At 55.5% G+C, this 20,066-nt stretch overlaps 1 protein-coding gene across 4 annotated transcripts in view; it reads left to right on the top strand.

Annotated features, from left to right (window-relative positions):
* LLGL2 (LLGL scribble cell polarity complex component 2) overlaps positions 1 to 11,246 on the top strand; it is a 36,656-nt gene extending 25,410 nt beyond the window's left edge. For 3 of the 4 annotated variants that reach the window (XM_070389076.1, XM_070389077.1, XM_070389078.1), the window contains exons 6-26: positions 142 to 300; positions 2,033 to 2,195; positions 2,329 to 2,461; positions 2,788 to 2,842; positions 3,409 to 3,563; positions 5,042 to 5,259; positions 5,338 to 5,405; positions 5,526 to 5,679; positions 5,769 to 5,873; positions 6,487 to 6,779; positions 6,894 to 7,044; positions 7,325 to 7,475; positions 8,119 to 8,235; positions 8,337 to 8,503; positions 8,935 to 9,199; positions 9,460 to 9,613; positions 9,797 to 9,825; positions 10,049 to 10,096; positions 10,310 to 10,352; positions 10,467 to 10,528; positions 10,695 to 11,245. In XM_070389076.1, coding sequence (XP_070245177.1) covers positions 142 to 300; positions 2,033 to 2,195; positions 2,329 to 2,461; positions 2,788 to 2,842; positions 3,409 to 3,563; positions 5,042 to 5,259; positions 5,338 to 5,405; positions 5,526 to 5,679; positions 5,769 to 5,873; positions 6,487 to 6,779; positions 6,894 to 7,044; positions 7,325 to 7,475; positions 8,119 to 8,235; positions 8,337 to 8,503; positions 8,935 to 9,199; positions 9,460 to 9,613; positions 9,797 to 9,825; positions 10,049 to 10,096; positions 10,310 to 10,352; positions 10,467 to 10,528; positions 10,695 to 10,702 — 2,698 coding nt within the window. In that variant the 3' untranslated portion in view covers positions 10,703 to 11,245. Of the gene's footprint in view, positions 1 to 141; positions 301 to 2,032; positions 2,196 to 2,328; positions 2,462 to 2,787; positions 2,843 to 3,408; positions 3,564 to 5,041; positions 5,260 to 5,337; positions 5,406 to 5,525; positions 5,680 to 5,768; positions 5,874 to 6,486; positions 6,780 to 6,893; positions 7,045 to 7,324; positions 7,476 to 8,118; positions 8,236 to 8,336; positions 8,504 to 8,934; positions 9,200 to 9,459; positions 9,614 to 9,796; positions 9,826 to 10,048; positions 10,097 to 10,309; positions 10,353 to 10,466; positions 10,529 to 10,694 lie in introns of all 4 variants that reach the window. The other variant, XM_070389079.1, reaches the window with a different exon arrangement.
* The last annotated feature ends 8,820 nt before the right edge of the window (positions 11,247 to 20,066 follow it).

Here is a 20,066-nt window from a genome sequence, read left to right on the forward strand (position 1 = left end):
TGAACGCCATTAAAGGGCACCCCAGGCCTGGGCATCCCTGGCTCCACTGAGGGAGTCAGGGGATTCCACCCCCTGCCCCCACTGTGGGTCCCCCTTTGCCTGGGCAGCAGCCGGCTCACAGGCTGTCCTTCCCATCTTCAGGGCTGCCCCCAGCGCCACGCAGATCACTGTGGTCCTGCCACACTCCTCCCACCAGCTGCTCTACCTGGGCACCGAGAGCGGCAACGTCTTTGCGGTGCGGCTGCCAGCCTTCCGCACGCTGGAGGACCGGGCCATCAGCTCGGACGCCGTGCTGCAGTGGTGAGCCCCAGGCCCCTCGTGCCCTCGGGGTGGACGCGGCCCCCTCCCTTCCGCCCCAGTGATGCCTCAGGAGCTTATCATTTCTCTCCTGGAAAGTCTGTGGGGACAGGAGGGCAGACTCTGAGCACCCCCCAACCTGTCCCCCAAACTGAGAATCTTGCCCTCCAAAGTATTAGCACCCCAGCACCAAAAGCGGTCTTGGGAGTACTTGTCATCCCATTTAATGGGGAGGAAAAGGAGGCTCACAAAGACCGTGTAACGATGCCGCTCTCAGCCCGGTGTTCCTGGCACCGGTACCGCCCCTTTCAAAGCCTGGGGGCTCTGCTGCAGGGCAGACAAGGCCCAGACTTCCCTGGTCAAATGGGCAGTTTCCGCTGATGCTCACGTTTTGGAGTCTCGGCTACTTGTTCACTCGCAGGCAGGCTCCACGGCCCCAGGCGCCTGACGGCCACAACCTGTAGGATTTTTGGGATCATTTCAGAATCTTTGCTCCTGGACAGTGGTGTCTGAAGTAGAGAGGAGTTCAGATCAGGTCTGGGGGTGGGGAGGGGGTGCCAGGTCCCAAAGGGAGGCAATGGAGGAGTCCAGCAGGAGCCCGTGGAGACGGCAGGGCTGGGATTTGCAGCCCCTTCAGGCTCAAGCTTCCTTAGGGCTCTGGCCCAGGCCTGTCGTACTCGCAGTCCTCAGGCCCCAGGTGATGGTCAAGCCGAGCTGGGTGTTGCTGGGCTGGGAAGATTCCTGCTTGGGGCTGGGTCCGGGTCCCTCTGAGCACTGGGCAGGGTAGACTCACACTGGGCAGTGTGACCATGGTTGGAGCAGGACTGTTTGCAGGGGGCCAGGCATAGCTGGTGCTCACCAGGGCCTCCTGGTTTGCAGGCAGGACAGTGGAAGGACCTGCTCCTCAGTGTGGCCAAGCCAGCGCCCACCTCACCCACACCAGTGGGCATTTAGTCGGTCAGGGAGGAGCCCTTGCTGGGCTTTCCTAGCCTGAGTGCCCTGGGAATCCCTCCTATGAGTCTAAATCCTTGTTTTAAATGTAGCAAGTTAGGTTTGGGTTTGAGCATAGAAGCGCCCTCAGGATTCGGGCTGTTTCCATTTCATCCTTGCTGTTGGCTTTTGGTCCCGTGCCTGCTGCCTCATAGGCTTCTGTTGGCTGCAGCACCTCCAGACTTCACATCAGCATTCCAGGCCCAGAAAAGGAGGGGCTCAAGGCCACGAGAACTGATAACAGAGTTTTGTTTTGTGGGGCTCAAAAACTACTTTTATGGAATGCCACTGCCTTACAGAAATGCACTAAATTTGAATGTACGTTTTAACAGATTCTTGTTAAGCAAGTGTCCATGCAGCCAACTCTGGGAAAAGACAGAACTTTGCCAGCCCCGCCCCCCTCCCCCAGGATCCCCCTCCTGCCCCTCTCAGTCACAGCTCCCTCCCTCCCCCAGAGGTAACCACCCCATGGACTTTCCTAGAAACCACGTCCTTGCCTTTCCTGGTGGTCGTACCCGCTGTGTCTGCATCCTTGGAGGGTTTTCTCCATCTCTGTGCATTACTGTCCCTCTCTATGCATTACTTCTCTCTCCCCTTGATGATGCGTCCTAGCAGCCTTTCCACGCTTGACACATTCAGCGCCCACTGCTTTGCAGGTGCCGTGTATGTAGTTAATGGATGGCCGACACTCTCAGCCATGCTGCGTCGGTGCCGGTGACCTGGCTCACACTGTCCCTTTGCCCAGGTTGCCAGAGGAGGCCCGCCAGCGGCGGGTGTTTGAGATGGTGGAGGCTCTGCAGGAGCATCCCCGGGACCCCAACCAGATCCTTATCGGCTACAGCCGGGGCCTCGTCGTCATCTGGGACCTGCAGGGCAGCCGCGTGCTCTCTCATTTCCTCAGCAGCCAGGTAGGGGTGCCACCTGGTTCTCCCCAACGCCCACCTGACACATCCAGCCCCTGTCTGAAGCAGGGGGCGCAGGCGATGGGACCACCCCCCGACCCCAGCCCACGCACGCTGTTTCTTCTTTCCCGCCATGAAGCAACTGGAAAACGTCTTCTGGCAGCGGGACAGCCGTCTGATCGTCAGCTGCCATTCTGACGGCAGCTACTGCCAATGGCGCATGACCAGCAACAGCCCGAAGCCGGAGCCCCTGCGCAGCTGTGTGCCTTATGGTCAGTGCTCTGCCTGCCGCCGGGGACCTCCCGCCAGTGAGCGGGGCAGTATCCTCTCCAGTCCCCAGGCGACCTCCTGCTTTCCAGGTGTAGGTGCCCAACTCAGAGGAGCAAAAGCCGGGGCCCGGAGAGGGTGGAGAGGGTGAAGGCAGTGATGACAGCCACACAGCGGGTTTTCTGACACCCACTCTGTGGCTTTCTCTGGGAACTGCTCCGGCCAAGACTCCTAAGCCTAGATGTGCTCCGTGGGTGCGCGGGGGTCGGTGCTGTGGCCCACGGGCCTCTGAAAGCGGGAGGAGCGTTCGAGCTCGTTCCTTCTCTTTTAGGTCCTTTTCCTTGCAAAGCTATTACCAAAATCTTCTGGCTGACCACCAAGCAGGGGTAGGTGTCAGTGCCCTGTCCTATTCCCTTGCTAGAGTCTTCCTAGGGAGCTAAAAAGGCTGCTTAGGCCTCTTCCTGGGGAAGGTGGTGCATAAATGATGCCTTTGGGTCCCACATCTGGGCCTCCAGGCAACAGAGAGGGGGCCATTCATATCTCTCTCTGGCAAATTCCTGAAAAAAAATATTCCCTTTCTTTCCCTTTGACCCTCCTGGAGAGAGAATTCAGATCAGCAGCTTCCAAACTCTGTCTTACCAAACAGAATCATACAGGGAAACTTGATACAGAAGCATAAAGGGTGATGGGATCTGATTGAAGTGGGCCTGGTGGCAGAGACTCAGCCCACAGTCTGCGTGCCCTGCTGCTCACCCCCACGTTCTCCCGGGCTATTGAGTTGGGACAAGATAGGGGTCCGCCCCAGCCCCTCCCGGGAACCTTGAGTGCACACTCGCCTGGAGACTGGCCGCCCTCCCAGGCCCTGCCCTGGAGGCCAGTCACAGGACTGTCCCTCGGCCGGCTCAGCCGTGAGGTGAGCCCCAGCCCACCCCTGCTCTTCTGTGCCTGCCAGGTTGCCCTTCACCATCTTCCAGGGCGGCATGCCGCGGGCCAGCTACGGGGACCGCCACTGCATCTCGGTGGTCCACAGCGGCCAGCAGACAGCCTTCGACTTCACCTCCCGCGTCATTGACTTCACTGTCCTCATCGAGGTGGACCCTGCGGCTGGTAGGCGGGCAGGAGTGGGTGTGGAGGACGGGTCCCCACCTGTAAACAAAGAGGGGGGGCCTGCAGGTGATGCCAGCGCTGCCGCCCTTGAGTCCCTCAGCCCCACCGGGGGCTGCTCCCTCTCTTTCCCTGCTGGCCTGGGGCTTGTCCTTGTTGGCCACACCTCCTACCCACCCTAAAGCTCTCCTTGTCCTTCAGTGGCTCACCTGGGACTTAGCCCAAAGAGGGCCAGATCTGCACTATTGGCTTTAACACTCACTTGGACATAGTGAAGCCCTCCTTGTGGGGTGGGGCAGATAGCAGTGTGGGGCCATTCGAGCTGGCCTCCTGGAGCTCAGCCAGGCCAACAGAGCGCTGAGTCAGCTTCCTAAATTGGGTGACAAGCAAGACCAGAAAGGGCCGGTGTCGAAATCTGGAGAGGAGGCCTGGCGGGAGATCTCCTGATGACTCCTCCCTGGACAGCTCTGACCCGACAGGCCCAAGGCCTCCGGGTGAGGGGGGCTGTGGGATGGCTCCGGTCACCCTGGGCTGTGCTCTCCAGGCCTTGCCGGCAGCTCTTTGGAGGGAGACTGTGAACCTGCTTTTCTTCTTTTTCTCAGCCCCTTCCATCCTCACATCTGACAGCGTGCTGGCAGCCAGGGCCAGTTTTGGGTCAGTTCTTTTAGATTTCCTATACTGATGATCTGTGAACAAAACCAGTTTTCCTTCTTCCTTCCCAATCATCTGCATAGCTTTTATGTCCTTTTCTTGTCCTACTGCGTTAGCTAGTGCTTGAATAGGAGTGGTGAGAGGAGGCCTCCTTGCCTTGCTCCTGATCTCAGTGGGAAAGCTTCAAGTTTCTCACCATCGATTATTACATCAGCTGTAGGTTTTTTCCTAGATATTCTTCCTCAAGTTGAGGAAGTCTCCTCTATTCTTCTCTTTACTGAGAGGTTTTTTTTTTTTTTTTTTTATCATAAGTGGGTATTAGGTTTTGTTAAACACTTTCTCTGCACCCAGTGTTATACTCATGTGATTTTCCTTTTTGAGCCTGTTGACACAATATATTACATTAATTGATTTTCAAATATTGATATACCTGGGATACCTTACATACCTGGGATGAAACCCACTTAGTCGTGGCATATAGTTCTTTTTATGCATTGTTGGATTTGGAGCCTGTTTTAAATAATTTATTATTTTTAAATATTTATTTAAATTTATGTATTTTTCTGTGCCCAGTCTTAGTTGTGGCATGCAGGATCCTTGGATGCAACATTCAGGATTTAGTTCAATCCCTGGCTAGGGATTGAACCCAGGCTCGCTGTCTTGGGAGCATGGAGTCTTAGCCACTGGACCACCAAGGAAGTCCCTGAGCCTGTTTGTAAAATGCAGATTCCCTGGCTACAGCCCCTGAGCCTCAGATTCCACCGGGCCAGGCCGGGCACACTGCTTCCTTGTGGGTCCTGCAGCCCCTGACCCTTGGCCTGTCCCCACAGCCTTCGATGACCCCTATGCCCTGGTGGTGCTGGCCGAGGAGGAGCTGGTGGTGATTGACCTGCAGACGGCTGGTTGGCCTCCAGTCCAGCCTCCCTACCTGGCCTCCCTGCACTGCTCTGCCATCACCTGCTCCCACCACGTCTCCAACATCCCGCTGAAGCTCTGGGAACGCATCATAGCAGCTGGCAGCCGACAGAGCACACACTTCTCCACCATGGTAGGTGCGGCTCGGCCCGGCCCCGCCCCGCCCCACCGCAGGCTCCGCCCCGCCCATGAACTTCATCATCTCCTCCAGGAGTGGCCCATTGACGGCGGCACCAGCCTGGCCCCGGCCCCGCCACAGAGGGACCTGCTGCTAACAGGGTAGGTGATGCCAATGGCACTCTTCTGCCAGATGGGACGTGCGGGGTGGGAGCAGAGCCTAGAGGGCTGCGTGCCGGCCCGGCAGCCCTCTGACGGGCGGCAGGCGGGTTCCGCCCACAGGCATGAGGATGGCACGGTGCGGTTCTGGGACGCCTCGGGCGTCTGCCTGCGGCTGCTCTACAAACTCAGCACCGTGCGGGTGTTCCTCACCGACACAGAACCCAACGAGAGCCTCAGTGCCCAGGGCGAGGAAGAGTGGCCACCCCTCCGCAAGGTGAGGCCCTGAGCTTGGGCACCAGGGAGTGTGGGGGCGGGTCAGGCCCAGAGCTGAAGGCCACTCACGGGCCTCCTCTCCCTTGGCAGGTGGGCTCCTTTGACCCCTATAGTGACGATCCTCGGCTGGGCATCCAGAAGATTTTCCTCTGCAAATACAGCGGCTACCTGGCTGTGGCTGGCACAGCAGGGCAGGTAGCATCCCGGGCTGGGTGTGGGGAGCAGCGGGGAGGAGTGGTCAGAGGGTCCAGGGCCAGGAGCTTCCTTCTCAGCTTTGTGTGGGGGCGTTGGGGACAGCAGGGCCAGGAGCCTGGGCTTCCCAGGTGACTCGGTGGTTAAAAAAAACCCGTCTGCCCATGCAGGAGGCATGAGACCAGGTTCGATCCCTGGGTCGGGAAGATCCCCTGGAGGAGGGCATGGCAACCCATGCCAGTATTCTTGCCTGGAGAATCCCCATGGACAAAGGACCCTGGTGGGCTACAGTCCATGGGGTCTAAAGAGTCAGACACAACTGAAGTGACTTAGCATGCACACACTGTGCCAGGAGCTAGTCTCCTGAGTGCCCACTGATGGTGTCGACAGGAACATCACCTGCCCTTGACTTTTCCCAGTGAATAGGAGTTCCCAGATCCCATTAGAAGGAGGCCTTTGGGATGGTGACTTCTCCAGAAGCCAGAATTAAGGGCCAGAGGTTGGGCACTTGTGACCCTGGGCCTTGGTGTGTGTCTTGGGTCCCCTGCCATCGGGGTCCTCGGGCCCAGCTGTCCCTTGGAGCCGGGCTGGCTCAGCCCATCTGCCATCTGCCCAGGTGCTCGTGCTGGAGCTGAATGATGAGGAGGCGGAGCACGCAGTGGAGCAGGTGGAGGCCGACCTGCTGCGGGACCAGGAGGGCTACCGCTGGAAGGGCCACGAGCGCCTGTGTGCCCGCCCGGGGCCCGTGCACTTCGAGCCCGGCTTCCAGCCCTTCGTGCTGGTGCAGTGCCAGCCCCCGGCCGTGGTCACCTCCTTGGCCCTGCACTCCGAGTGGCGGCTCGTGGCCTTCGGCACCAGCCATGGCTTCGGCCTCTTTGACCACCAGCAGCGGCGGCAGGTCTTTGTCAAGTGAGCAGCCCACCCAGGGCGGCCGGGACCGGGTCTGGGATCGGCGCCTGAATTGGCAGGGAGTGCCCCAGAGCGTGACGGTGCTGACGGCCCCACGTCCCCCCCGGCCCCCAGGTGCACGCTGCACCCCAGCGACCAGCTCGCCCTGGAGGGCCCACTGTCCCGCGTGAAGTCCCTGAAGAAGTCCCTGCGTCAGTCCTTCCGCCGGATCCGCCGCAGCCGGGCGTCCAGCAGGAAGCGGCGGCCCGCCGGCCCTCCTGGAGAGGTGAGGCCGGGGCCGGCCGTGCCTGCTTCGGCCACGGGCTCCGGCTCATCTACCCCCGCCTGACCCCGTGACCTCGGATCTATCGCCCTGCCTCTCTGTCCCCAAGTGTGAACGGCAGTCTCTGTAACACCTCGGGGTCACATCCTCCGGTCCATGAGACCAGGCAGATGGTGGGGGGGCGCGGTGGACAGTCCTCCCTGGAAGGGAAGCATGGAGCAATCCGATGCCCCCTGGGAAGGAAGGCCCTTGCCCACCCTCAGGCCACGCCCACCCGCTGCAGGTGCAGGAGGGGAGCAGCAGGGCAGAGCGGACCGGCCTGCAGAACATGGAGCTGGCGCCCGTGCAGCGCAAGATCGAGGCGCGGTCGGCAGAGGACTCCTTCACAGGCTTCGTCCGGACCCTCTACTTCGCCGACACCTACCTGAGGGACAGTGAGTGGCTGGTCTGAGATGGGGGAGCCCGGGCAAGCATCCTCTGGCTTGAGGGTGTGTTGGAAACTGCTGGCTGATTTGCCCTTAAGAGGGTTGCCCCTTCGTGAGCTCGGGCAGAGCTGGAGCCCCCGCACCTGCCTCTTTCTCTATGCGGCCTGAGTCTGGTCGCCCTGGCTTCATACCCAGGCCCCACTGCGCTCTAGAAGCGTGACCTTGGATGTGTCACTTAGCCTTTCTGGGTCTTGCTTCTCCCCCATAACATGGTGGCGTGGCTTCCTCCTAGAGTGGTTGCATGCATTGGGAAATGCATGAGGTCCTCTGGAAGCTGTCTGACTGTGTCTCTTCTCCTGCCAGGGTAAGGGTGGGCCGAGGGCTCTTTGCTGCTGTATCTCGAGGGCTGAGCCGTCCTGGGCTTGGGATCATCTGCTCAGGGCCCTTGGTTGTCAGGGAGCCTTGCAGGCCCTTCCTGTCTACACCAGGACGTAGGCAGGGCCCACAGCAGCTCCATTTCACAGAGGAAGAAAGTGAGGCTTGTGAAGTTCGCGGGCTTGAACTTGGAGTCACACGGGTAGTGAGCCAGGTCTCCCAGCTCCCCTTGAGCCCCAGAGCCAGGGGTTAAATGTAAACCTCGGCCTCCTGGCAGGTTCCCGCCACTGCCCCTCGCTGTGGGCTGGCACCAATGGCGGTACTGTCTACGCCTTTGCCCTGCGCGTGCCCCCTGCCGAGCGGAGAATGGATGAGCCAGTGCGGGCAGAGCAGGGTGAGTGCTGGGCAGGGGGAGGGTGCTTGTCTGCCTAGGCTGGGGGCAGGGTGGCATCTCCAACCTCACCTCCATCCCTACCACCTACCTCCATCCTGCAGCCAAGGAGATCCAGCTAATGCACCGAGCGCCCGTGGTGGGCATCCTGGTGCTGGACGGACACAGCGTGCCCCTTCCAGAGCCCCTGGAAGTGGCCCACGATCTGTCAAAGAGCCCGGACATGCAGGGAAGCCACCAGCTGCTCGTCGTGTCGGAGGAGCAGTTCAAGGTGCCTTACGGGAGGAGGCGGGGCCCCCAGGGATCCCTCCACAAAGGACAACCACTGGGACTCCTTTAAAGTTGTGTATGTAGTTGTGTGAGGGCTGCAGAGGCACCAGAGAGAAGCGAGGTCTTGGTGGAGTCCGCAGGGTCAGTGGTAGGGACACTGAAGCGGGACTTGTGTCTGTGGAAGGGAGAGAAGATGCAGACAGGGAACTAAGAGACCCTGGCATCCTCACAGTCCAAGCACAGTAACCACACGTCTGAGTGCCGAGGGCAGGAGCACTGGGGCTGAGCAGGCCTCGCCAGGAAGCTGGGCAGGCGGCAGAGGGCCAGGCCCAGCAGCGACACCGGGCAGGGACTCGAGAAGTCCTCGCTTGGCCGGATGAAGCACTGCGAACTGGTCCGGCCACCGATGTGACTGGCTGCCCTGCGCCCTAGGTGTTCACGCTGCCCAAGGTCAGTGCCCGGCTGAAGCTGAAGCTGACTGCCCTGGAGGGCTCGCGGGTGCGGCGGGTCAGCGCAGCCCGCTTCGGCAGCTGTCGGGCTGAGGACTATGGGGAGCATCACCTGGCCGTCCTCACCAACCTGGGCGACGTCCAGGTGGTCTCGCTGCCCCTGCTCAAGCCCCAGGTGCGGTACAGCTGCATCCGCCGGGAGGACGTCAGCGGCATCGCCTCATGCGTCTTCACCAAATACGGCCAAGGTGTGTGGGGGGCGGGCCCGGCGGGGCCTCCACCCCCTGGGCCAGGTTTGGGGCTCCCACTGCGTCGTGGGGGCTGCTGGGAAGGACAGCCTGGGGTATTTCGGCCAAAGCCAGGCTCCTCAGGCAGAGAACTTTTGGAGGCTCTGATCCCTAATGACCCCCCAGTGTGGGGATTGGGGGTGGGTAGTGCAGTGCTGTTGGCAGCCGCAGGGCCAACTTGGGCTGCCCTCACCTGCCAGCCTTCTCCACCCCACCCCCAGGTTTCTACCTGATCTCACCCTCCGAGTTTGAGCGCTTCTCTCTTTCCACCAAGTGGCTAGTTGAGCCCCGATGTCTGGTGGATTCAGCAGAATCAAAGAAGCGCAGCCGCCCACGCAACGGATCAGGCCCCGAGAAGTCCTTGGGCCGAGCCAGGTGGGTGGAAGGGCAGGTGGCCTTTGCTCCACCCGTTCCTCGCCCCGCCTTCCCTGGGGTGCCCGCTCTGGGGCTGCTCAGAGTCCCTTTCCCCCGAAACTCAGCCAGCCACCCCACCCACCCTTTCCCAGCCAGAATGGGAAGCCTCATGGCCTCCTGATCCTTACGGTCTCTTCCCCACAGGAACTCAGGGAGCCAGAGTGATGGAGAGGGTAAGACAGGTCTCTCTGGGGCCGGGGGCATGTGGGGGCAGAGGTGCGGCGAGGGCAGCTGGGGAGGGTCGGGGAGCCCAGGTGGTCATGCGGCGTTCGGGCTGGGGGTCACACAGTTTCCCTTGCGGTCCTGGGCTCCGGCTCCAGCACCCCCGCCCCCACAGAGAGGGAGCCAGGGCAGCAGAGGGCCGACGGCTCACGTGGCCTGGCCTCTGCCTTTCAGAGCGGAGGTCGGGCCCTGTGATGGAGCACGCTCTGCTCAATGACGAGAGTGAGTCGGGGCAGGAGTTGTGGGCTGGCAGGAGGGATGTTCGGGGTGGGGGTGGGGGTGGGGGTTACTTGGAAGGCCAGGGTGGAAACGCGAGCTGGTTTCCTGAAGAGGGCAGGCCGGTTCACCGGGTCAGCAGAAGGGGGAGCGAGGCGGGCATCCGGCCCTACCCGCACCGGCCTCACCGGGCCTCTGCTCCCCGCCTCTGCCCTGCAGGGGTGTTGAAGGAGATCCAGAGCACGCTGGAGGGAGACCGAGGGTGAGTGACTGTCCGCCTCGCCGGGGCGGGCCCCAGGTGCCAGGAGAGCTGTGGGCGTGAGGGTTCTCGTCCAGAGTCCCATGGACGGTGACAGCCCCGACTTTGCCCACGCAGGAGCTGTGGCGATTGGCGTTCTCAGCGAGTGGCTGTGGGGTACAGCCTCAGCAACGGGGGAGGTAGGGGCCCTGGGCGCTGCTGCGGGCTTGGGGGGTGTGGGAGAAGGAGGAGGCCCCGTCCCCACCCTCCTGGACCCTTAGGCTCATCCCAGCCCTGACACGTGCCCCCGCTTGCCGGAAAGCCTCCGTGTCTGGGCTCACACTCTGGTGTTCCTGTCTCCTGCAGCGGAGTGAACGGGACGTGTGTGCAGCCTGCACAGTGATCACACTACTGAGGGCTCCTCCACGGGGCCCCGCCTACCTGAAGAAGCCCAGCACCGGGCCGTGCAGGGGCTGGGGCACCCCAGGGTCCAGCCTGCCGCTGCTCCTGGCCTCAGGAGAGTGGGGACCCCCACGGCCCAGGGCTGTCCCTCCCCGGGCCCTGACTCTCCTGGTTCCTTTGTTAATGTTGCACAATTTTGAACCCCCCTTCCCCCCCTCCCCTTTTGTAGTGGGTTGGGTTTTAAATTATAAATGTTAATTGCCTCTGGATGAAAAAGTTTTTAATAAACACCTTATTACCTCTTCGCCAGACTGGTCCAAAGATTTTAATTTTTTTTTTAACTTGTGCAGAGATTTTTCCATGTAAATAGAAACGATGGTTAGCTGGTTCCCTGCCTTTGCCCCCTGGGGTCCATCCCTTGGACCAGGTTGGTGCTCAGGAGAACCTGTCGGTTCTTTTATGCTATTTGGAATCAGATACATGAACTGTACATGGTTGTATCTGAATACCACATGCCTTCTCTCTTTGGGAATAAATGATAACAAGTTAACCGAATTGAGTCTGTCTGACTGCATCCCTGGGTGGGGGGCCGTAGGAGGGCCCTGGCCACTCCTGGCTGGCCTTTCTCTGCTGTCAGGAGGAGAAGATGCTCACAGGATGTTGACCTGATGGCTTCTCCTGGACTTTGGGGAAGGACTATGGGGTGCCACCCAGGTGGGGTCAGTGCCTGGAGGTTAAGGTCTCGACAAGCCAGGGACTTGATTCTTCTTGGCCTACATCTTTACCCACCTGGTATCTTGTTTTTTAAATTACTTTTGGCTGTGCTGGGTGTTGATTGAGGCACACAGGCTCTTTGTTGCCGTGCACGGGCTTTCTCTAGTTGCAGAGCGAAGGCTTATTACAGTGGCCTCTCTCGTTGCAGAGGCACAGGCTCTAGAGCGTGGCTCAGTGGTTGTGGCACACAGGCTTAGTTGCCGGACCAGGGATTGAACCCGTGTCTTCCTGCACTGGCAGGCGGATTCTTAACCACTGGACCACCATGAAGTTCCCCACCCATCTTCATCGAGCACCTACTCTATGCTGGGTGCTTGAGGTTCAGAGGTGGCCAAGACAAGGTGGCCTTGCCCTTGTGGGACTCATGGTTCCTACAAGTGCAGGAAGTGTTAGGATGAGGGAAATCCGGGGGCCTGGGAGAAATGTGCCTGGGGAGGTGACATTAAGCTGTGACTAGAGGGACCTCCCTGGTTAACACTTTGAGCTTCCAGTGCAAGGGCCACAGATTTGATCCCTGCTCGAGGAACTAAGATCCCACATTTTGTGGAGTAGCCAAAAAAAAAAAAGGCATACGCTGGGACAGGAGAGGTGACCAGGAGTTGGCTGGGGGGCAGGGAGGCACAGCAGCACACGAGGAAATGGTCTCCTTGCAGCGGAACGAGTGAAGAGCCAAGGGTGGTTGGCAGGAAGTGAGTGAAAATGCCGGGGCCAGTCAGGGAGCCCTGGGAGCCTTGTGGGGGCAAGGGCACTGCCCTGAGTCACAGGAGACCCCCTGGCCTGAGCTGGAAAAGGGCCTGTTGGAAGGACACCAATTAGCATGGGGAGCAGAGAAGGAGCTGAGTTCCAGGTTCAAGGACAGACACCCCGGGGGAGCATCCTCTGTACCTGCCCTCCAGCATGTCCCGCTACAGACACGCTCTGAATTTGGGAACTTGGACCACTCAAGCTCCCTTGTTTCTCCTTGGAGGAATAGTAGGGGCTTACCCAGATGGAAGAATTGATGCTTTTGAATTGTGGTGTTGGAGAAGACTCTTGAGAGTCCCTTGGACTGCAAGGAGATCCAACCAGTCAATCCTAAAGGAAATCAACCCTGAATATTCACTGGAAAGGCTGAGGCTGAAGCTGAAGCTCCAGTACTTTGGCCACCTGAAGTGAAGAACTGATTCATTAGGAAAGACCTGATGCTTGGAAAGATTGAGGGCAGGAGAATGGGGGACAGAGGATGAGATGGTTGGATGGCATCACTGACCCAATGGAGATGAGTTCTAAAGTAACTCTTCTAGAGACCACTGTAGCTTCAACCCCAGCAAGTCGCACTTGGACAAATTACTTACCTGCTCTGCTTCAGTTTCTCCTGGCAACTGGGTGATAATAGTATTCCTTCTTGATCTGTTGCGAGGTTTCTGAGTCCATGTGGTTAATGGGTTAATGATGGTGCTGACCCTGTTAGGATCAGGGAAAACATCTTAAGAGTTTGATGCACAGGATGTCTTTATCCTTTTTTCTCTGGCTGCTCCGGGTCTTAGTTGCAGCATGTGGGATCTTCACGTGTGTCATGCGAACTGTTAGTTGTGGCCTGTGGGCTCTAGTTCCCCGACCAAGGATCAAACCCGGACCCCCTGCACTGAGAGTGCAGAGTCTTAGCCACTGGACCACAGGTAATTCCAAGACATCTTTATCTTTTATCACAAATTAAGCTTTGCTGTTTTGAACTTGGGTTGGCACTGGGATCTTCAGTCTGTGGGTCAGGATCCTGCACCAAAAGTGGGTGCCAAGGGAGGAGTGGGAACGTCACATCAGGGGGGCTGGGCAGCCCTTCCCCTGCCTAGGAAGAAGGCATGCTTTTGTGACTGCCCGTTTAGGGGGGCTTCTGCGTGTTTTATCCGTTTAGCTAAGTTAACTCCCACAAATGGACAAGTGACATGAAGTTTCCTGCCAAGTAACTAAGGATTGGAGATACTGCTAATAATGCAAACACCAATAAACCAGAAGAAAATGGCAGAGCCAACACTTCCATGGCTCAGAGGGGCTTTGTGGCTGCAGCAATGATCCAGTTAATCAGCTCAAACAGGAAGTCAACAGCAAGCACACACACTGAAAATACCTAGAGATCTCTGAAAATTTTGAAAATGGATTAACCCTGTGCCCATTAAGGATGAGCTTGGCCTTAAGTACATTGTGCTTCGAAGAGTGAGCTTATGGTGGTGGTTCGACTATTTCAGTTCAGAAAACATTTTCATATTGGGAACGTGAGTGGCAAGTTGTGTGGCTAGGCATGCAGACACGGAAGCACTTGGTGAGCTCTGGAAAGGGGATTAATCCCTGTGGAGGAGTGGGGTGTCCAGGAAGAGGTGGCGAGAGTGCCAAAGCAGGCACTGAGAGGGTGAGTTGACTAGGAAGGCTGCCAGATGGACGGTGCGTGAGCGGGAGGGTCGCTGCCAGTTCTAAGGGCCTTGGAGACAGTTGGTCTGGAGACTTACATCTGAGGGCCTTCGGCATCCTACCTTTGAAAGTCGGGCCAATCCTACTCTTTATCACTGGCTTTGTCTGTGACCGGCTGTGTGACCTTGCAGGTCATCTGACCTCACTCCTGCACCTTTGTTTACTTGTCTGTAAAATGGGCTGTAATAATAGGGCGGACCTCAGAGGACTGTAAGGATTCAATGAGAATCTGGAACATCCCACAGGACCGGGCTCCCAGTTAAGACCCAAACAAAGGAGGTGAAGGTTATCGTGAGGTGGATGAGGCCAGGAGAGGAGGAGATTGCTCAGGAGGGAGGGAGGGGGGTGTGTGGAGTCAGAAGAGGACTCGAGCAGTGGAGGAGGCGATCTCAGCCCTTGTGAGCAAAGCGGAAGAGGACAGGTGGGAAGGAGGAGGTGCGGGTGGCGCCCCTCTCCCCTGGTTTGTCTGAGGACTTCCCTGGAGGCTGTTGGAAACCACACAGCCAGGAGGTGGGGGGCACGGGGAACCAAGCCTGTCTTGGTTCCAAAGCCAATCCCAGCAGAAGTGCCGTGGAGCAGCATGGTGGGAGCCTCGAATTGGGTCCCCAATTCCTCACTTACTGCCTACATGTCCTTAAGCCACTTACCCTCTCTGAGCCATTTCCCCATCTCTGAAATGAGACCATATCCCCTTCCTAAGGTTTGGGGAGGTTTGGATGAAATGAAGCTTGGGAAGGGAGCTGAGGTTCAAGGGCTCAGAAGCGGCCTTGCCTTCCCAGCTGTGTGTTGGTTGCTCAGTCGTGTCCAGCATTTTGTGACCCCAGGGACTGTGGCCCGCCAGGCTCCCCATCCATGGAATTCTCCAGGCAAGAATACTGGAGTGGGTTGCCATTTCCTTCTCCAGGGGAATCTTCCCAACCCAGGGATCGAACGCAGGTCTCCCGCATTGCAGGCAGACGCTTTAACCTCCGAGCCACCAGGGAAGTCCCAGCTGAATGAGAAACAAGTGCTGACCTGGATCAACAGGAGAGAGAGGAGGACCCAGGAGAAGGCTGGAGACTGGAGATGGGAGTATGGAGCTCTCCGTCTGCTCCAGTGCTCACAGGACACATTGTAATGGGTTGGACAAATTGAAGTTCCATGTATAGCTGGTAGCTCTCCTGCCAGGCCTTGGGAGCCAGACTGAGTGGGCATCCCAGTTCTGACACTCAGCTGTGTGCCTCAGTCTTATCATCCATGAAATGGGAATCCTTATACCACCCATCTCTTAGAGTGCTTCTAAGAGTTAAGTGAAGGCTTCCCTGTGGGCTCAGTGGTTAGGAACCCACCTGCCAATGCAGGAGACTTGGGTTCAATCACTGAGTAGAGAAGATCCCCTGCCGAAGGAAATGGCAACCCACTCCAGGATTCTTGCCTGGGAAATCCCATGGAAAGAGGAGCCTGGTGGGCTACAATCCATGGGGTTGCAAACAGTCAGACACGATTTAGCGACTAACAGCAGCAAAGTGTTAAGTGAACTTGTAGTAAAGGATGTAGAACAGTAAGCCCTGAAGTGTTAGCTATTGTTTATTATGTTTATTATTATCGTCATTATTAGTCCAGGACAAAACAGAGCTCTTTCTCTATGCTATTTATTATAAAATGCATACAGAATAACACAAGTCAAAGGAGAACAACCCAGTAAACCTTCACAAACTGAACAGTATCACCCACAGAGGCTTCCTTGTGACCCTCCTAGTCACTACCAACCTCCCATCCACAACCCAGGCACCACCCTGGCACTAACTTAGCTCAGTTTCCTCTTTTTGTCCTTTATATAAATAGAATCAGACAGTGACTCTATAACTCTTTCACAACTGGTTTCTTCACTCACCATCATGTTTTGTGAAATAACCCAGGTATGTCGCCGGCAATGGTATGTCGTTTTCAATGCAACAACCGATTGATCGTTATCTACTTTTGGCAGGTGAAAGGAGCCCTCTGAACCTGATTGCCCTTTGCCTTGCTCAGTACTGGTGGTGGGGAAGCAGAGCATACAGACTTTTAAAGACACCAGTTTCATGAGTCACATGTAACCAACGTTACCCGTTTGCTGTGTTCCTTCAGGACAGCTGCTTCCTTGGCAAAGGCCAAGGCACTTTCAACTCCTTGCTCAAACCAGGCTTGAGTGGCCCTCCTAGGTAACGTGAGTGCTTGTGGCAGCTCCACCCAGGTTGGCTCCAGATGTGCAGAGAGGTGGGTGTGAGGCAGTTCAGTCCAGTTCAGTCGCTCAGTCGTGTCTGACTCTTCGTGACCCCCTGGACCACAACATGCCAGGCCTCCCTGTCCATCACCAACTCCCGGAGTTTACTCAAACTCATCTCCACTGAGGCAGTGATGCCATCCAACCATCTCATCCTCTGTTATCCCCTTCTCCTCCCGCCTTCAATCTTTCCCAGCATCGGGGTGTTTTCAAATGAATCAGCTCTTCACATCATGTGGCCGAAGTATTGGAGCTTTAGCTTCAACATCAGATCTTCCAATGAACACTCAGGACTGATTTCCTTCAGGATGGACTAGTTGGATCTCCTTGCAGTCCAAGGGGACCCTCAAGAGTCTTCTCCAACATCACAATTCAAAAGCATCAATTCTTCAGTGCTCAGCTTTCTTTATACTCCAACTCTCACATCCATACATGACCACTGAAAAAACCATAGCCTTGAGATGGACCTTTGTTGGCAAAGTAATGTCTCTGCTTTTTAACGTGCTGTCTAGGTTGGTCATAACTTTCCTTCCAAGGAGTAAGTGTCTTTTAATTTCATGGCTGCAATCACCATCTGTGAGAGCCCCAAACACTGTTTCCACTGTTTCCCCATCTATTTCCCATGAAGTGATGGGACCGGATGCCATGACCTTAGTTTTCTGAATGTTGAGCTTTAAGCCAGCTTTTTCACTCTCCTCTTTCACTTGCATCAAGAGGCTTTTTAGTTCCTCTTCACTTTCTGCCATAAGGGTGGTGTCATCTGCATATCTGAGGTTATTGATATTTCTCCCGGCAATCTTGATTCCAGCCTGTGCTTCATCCAGCCCAGCGTTTCTCATGATGTACTCTGCATATAAGTTAAATAAGCAGGGTGACAATATACAGCCTTGACGAACTCCTTTTCCTATTTGGAACCAGTCTGTTCCATGTCCAGTTCTAACTGTTGCTTCCTGACCTGCATACAGACTTCTCAAGAGGCAGGTCAGGTGGTCTGGTATCTCCATCCCTTTCAGAATTTTCCACAGTTTGTGGTGATCCACACAGTCAAAGGCTTTGGCATAGTCAATAAAGCAGAAATAGATGTTTTTTCTGGAACTCTCTTGCTTTTCTGATGATCCAACGGATGTTGTCAATTTGATCTCTGGTTCCTCTGCCTTTTAGAAAACCAACTTGAACATCTAGAAGTTCACGGTTCATATATTCCTGAAGCCTGGCTTGCAGAATTTTGAGCATTACTTTACTCGCGTGTGAGATGAGTGCAATTGTGCAGTAGTTTGAGCATTCTTTGGGATTGGAATGAAAACTGACCTTTTCCAGTCCTGTGGCCACTGTTGAGTTTTCCAAATTTGCTGACATATTGAGTGGAGCACTTTCACAGCATCATCTTTTAGGATTTGAAAGAGCTCAGCTGGAATTCCACCACCTCCACTAGCTTTGTAGTGATGCTTCCTAAGGTCCATTTGACTTCACATCCCAGAATGTATGGCTCTAGGTGAGTGATCACACCATTGTGATTATCTGGATCATGAAGATCTTTTTTGTATAGTTCTTCTGTGTATTCTTGCCACCTCTTCTTAATATCTTCTGCTTCTGTTAGGTCCATACCATTTCTGTCCTTTATTGAGCCCATCTTTGTATGAAATTTTCCCTTGGTGTCTCTAATTTTCTTGAAGAGATCTCTAGTCTTTCCCATTCTATTGTTTTCCTCTATTTTTTTTTCATTGATCACTGAGTAAGGCTTTCTTATCTCTCCTTGCTATTCTTTGGAACTCTGCATTCAATGGGTATATCGTTCCTTTTCTCCTTTGCTTTTCGCTTCTCTTCTTTTCACAGCTATTTGTAAGGCTTCCTCGAACAGCCATTTTGCTTTTTTGCATTTCTTTTTCTTGGGAATGGTCCTGATCCCTGTCTCCTGTACCATGTCATGAACCTCCGTCCATAGTTCATCAGGCACTCTGTCGATCGGATCTAGTCCTTTAAGTCTGTTTCTCACTTCCACTGTGTAATCATAAGGGATTTGATTTAGGTCATACCTGAATGGTCTAGTGGTGTGAGGCAGGTAGGAGCTAAGTGGAGAACCCTCCAAGGAAAGGGCACAACCTGGAGCGTCAGCCTCCCCACTGTGATTTTGGGTGGGGCTCCCAGTTGAGGAGAGGCCAGAGGTCAGCAGGGGCACAGGAGTCCGGTGGGGGCACTGAGATTTGTCATGTTTCAGAGGGGAAAAAATGTTGGATGATATCCTGCCTCAGTGCCATGTGAAGATGGGTGGTCTCCTCTCTTGTTGGTGGGAGTGTAAACTGGTACAGCCTCCACGGAGGAAAATTTGGAGCTCTCTGAGTTATACAAAATCACACACCCTATGGCCTCGCAATTCCACTTCTAGGAATTGATTCGGCCTGGACACAGAGGGTTTCAATGTTGTCTGTAATTGAAGCAAAAGGTTAGATGAAGGCAGCCTCCATTTCAATCGTAAAAGTCTGTTAACCTAAAATAATTTTAAGAGCCAATTATTTTACCAGCAAAGAATTACAACATGGGACAGCAATTAATGCCAACTACACACACCTCTGCAGGAAAGAAAACTTTTTATAAAGGAACCTCTTTTATAGAGGAAAAAGGGAAGTTGGGAGAGGCTGTTATAAACAAAAAGTCCATAGGAGGAAATTGGGAGTTTGAAGTATAGCAGCTTTTCATTGGCTTAGTTTGACAGTTTCTCATTGGCTGCGCTATTGCCAGGCAAGGGGAAAAACTTTCTTCCTCCAGCTGGCAGCAGTAAAGTTCTGTCGCTTCCTGCCTGAGGTCCAAAGTACATTTTTTCTCTTGGGATCTATACCGAGGTGAACTGGTTAAGTGTATAAGGACTCCCCCTTCTGGCCGCTGGCCTCCATTTAGTGAGTGTTTCCTTTATTAATTTTCACACTATCAATAAAGAATTGGTTGAACTCTGGCACATTCATTTGCTGGAATATTACGAAGTTGTAAAAAAAAAGATTTTTACTATTATGAAATCTCCAAGTTAATCTGTTAGAATGAAGCACCATGAGCTAGAAAAGCTTCCACCTGTTCTCAAAGGGAAAAATAATACTTGCTTTTCTCTGCCTGGATAGCTCTGGAAGGAAATACAAGAAATGGGTAACCTCAGGGGACAATGAATAGCTGTGGGTCAGGAATGGGAAACTTTCATCTTCCGGACTACCTGTTCAAAAAAATTAAATATTAGAGCAACACACACATGTGGGTGCTCAGGAATTTAGTGGGGTCTGGTTATGTTCCATGACTAAGAAACATTTACTTACTTCACACCAGTCCAAGGTGTACATTTATGTTTTATGCAGTTTTCTTTAAATCATATTTCACAATCTAGAACAACAACAAAACTAACAACCCTCACTGGGTTCTGGCCGTGCACCAAGGTCAGCCTGGTTCCAGCCTCCAAGGGGCTAAGGGAGGAGGGTGGGTCCCCTAGAGCCCCCCAGGACGAGGAGGATGACCCAAACAGGTTCTTTTGGCACCTGCCCCCACCCCCTGATGCCAAAGTAGTGAGGCAAGAGCAGAGGGCAGGCCCCCTCGATCTGGCCCAGTGCCAGGCTGGCCAGGCTGGCAGCAACTCAGGGCAGCAGGGTTGCCCTGTCCACGGCCTTTGTCCGCACCTGCAGCTCTTCTTTCCTGATTGGCCTCCTCTCTATTGTTGGCGGAGGAGGTCAGGACCGGCAGCCACCTGCATTATTGATGCCCTCTGGTAAGGCGGGAGATGTGGGGGGCGGGTAGATGGAGCCTGTAGCCCCCATTAGCGCAGAGCCCGTGTGGTGTGCTGCTGAGGGCACGTCTGCGGGCAGCCGGCTCCTGAGGCGAGAAGAGGAGACAGACACCAGGAAGCC

This window comes from Bos mutus, chromosome 19 (assembly GCF_027580195.1).
Source record: "Bos mutus isolate GX-2022 chromosome 19, NWIPB_WYAK_1.1, whole genome shotgun sequence".
Classification (NCBI taxonomy): domain Eukaryota; kingdom Metazoa; phylum Chordata; class Mammalia; order Artiodactyla; family Bovidae; genus Bos; species Bos mutus.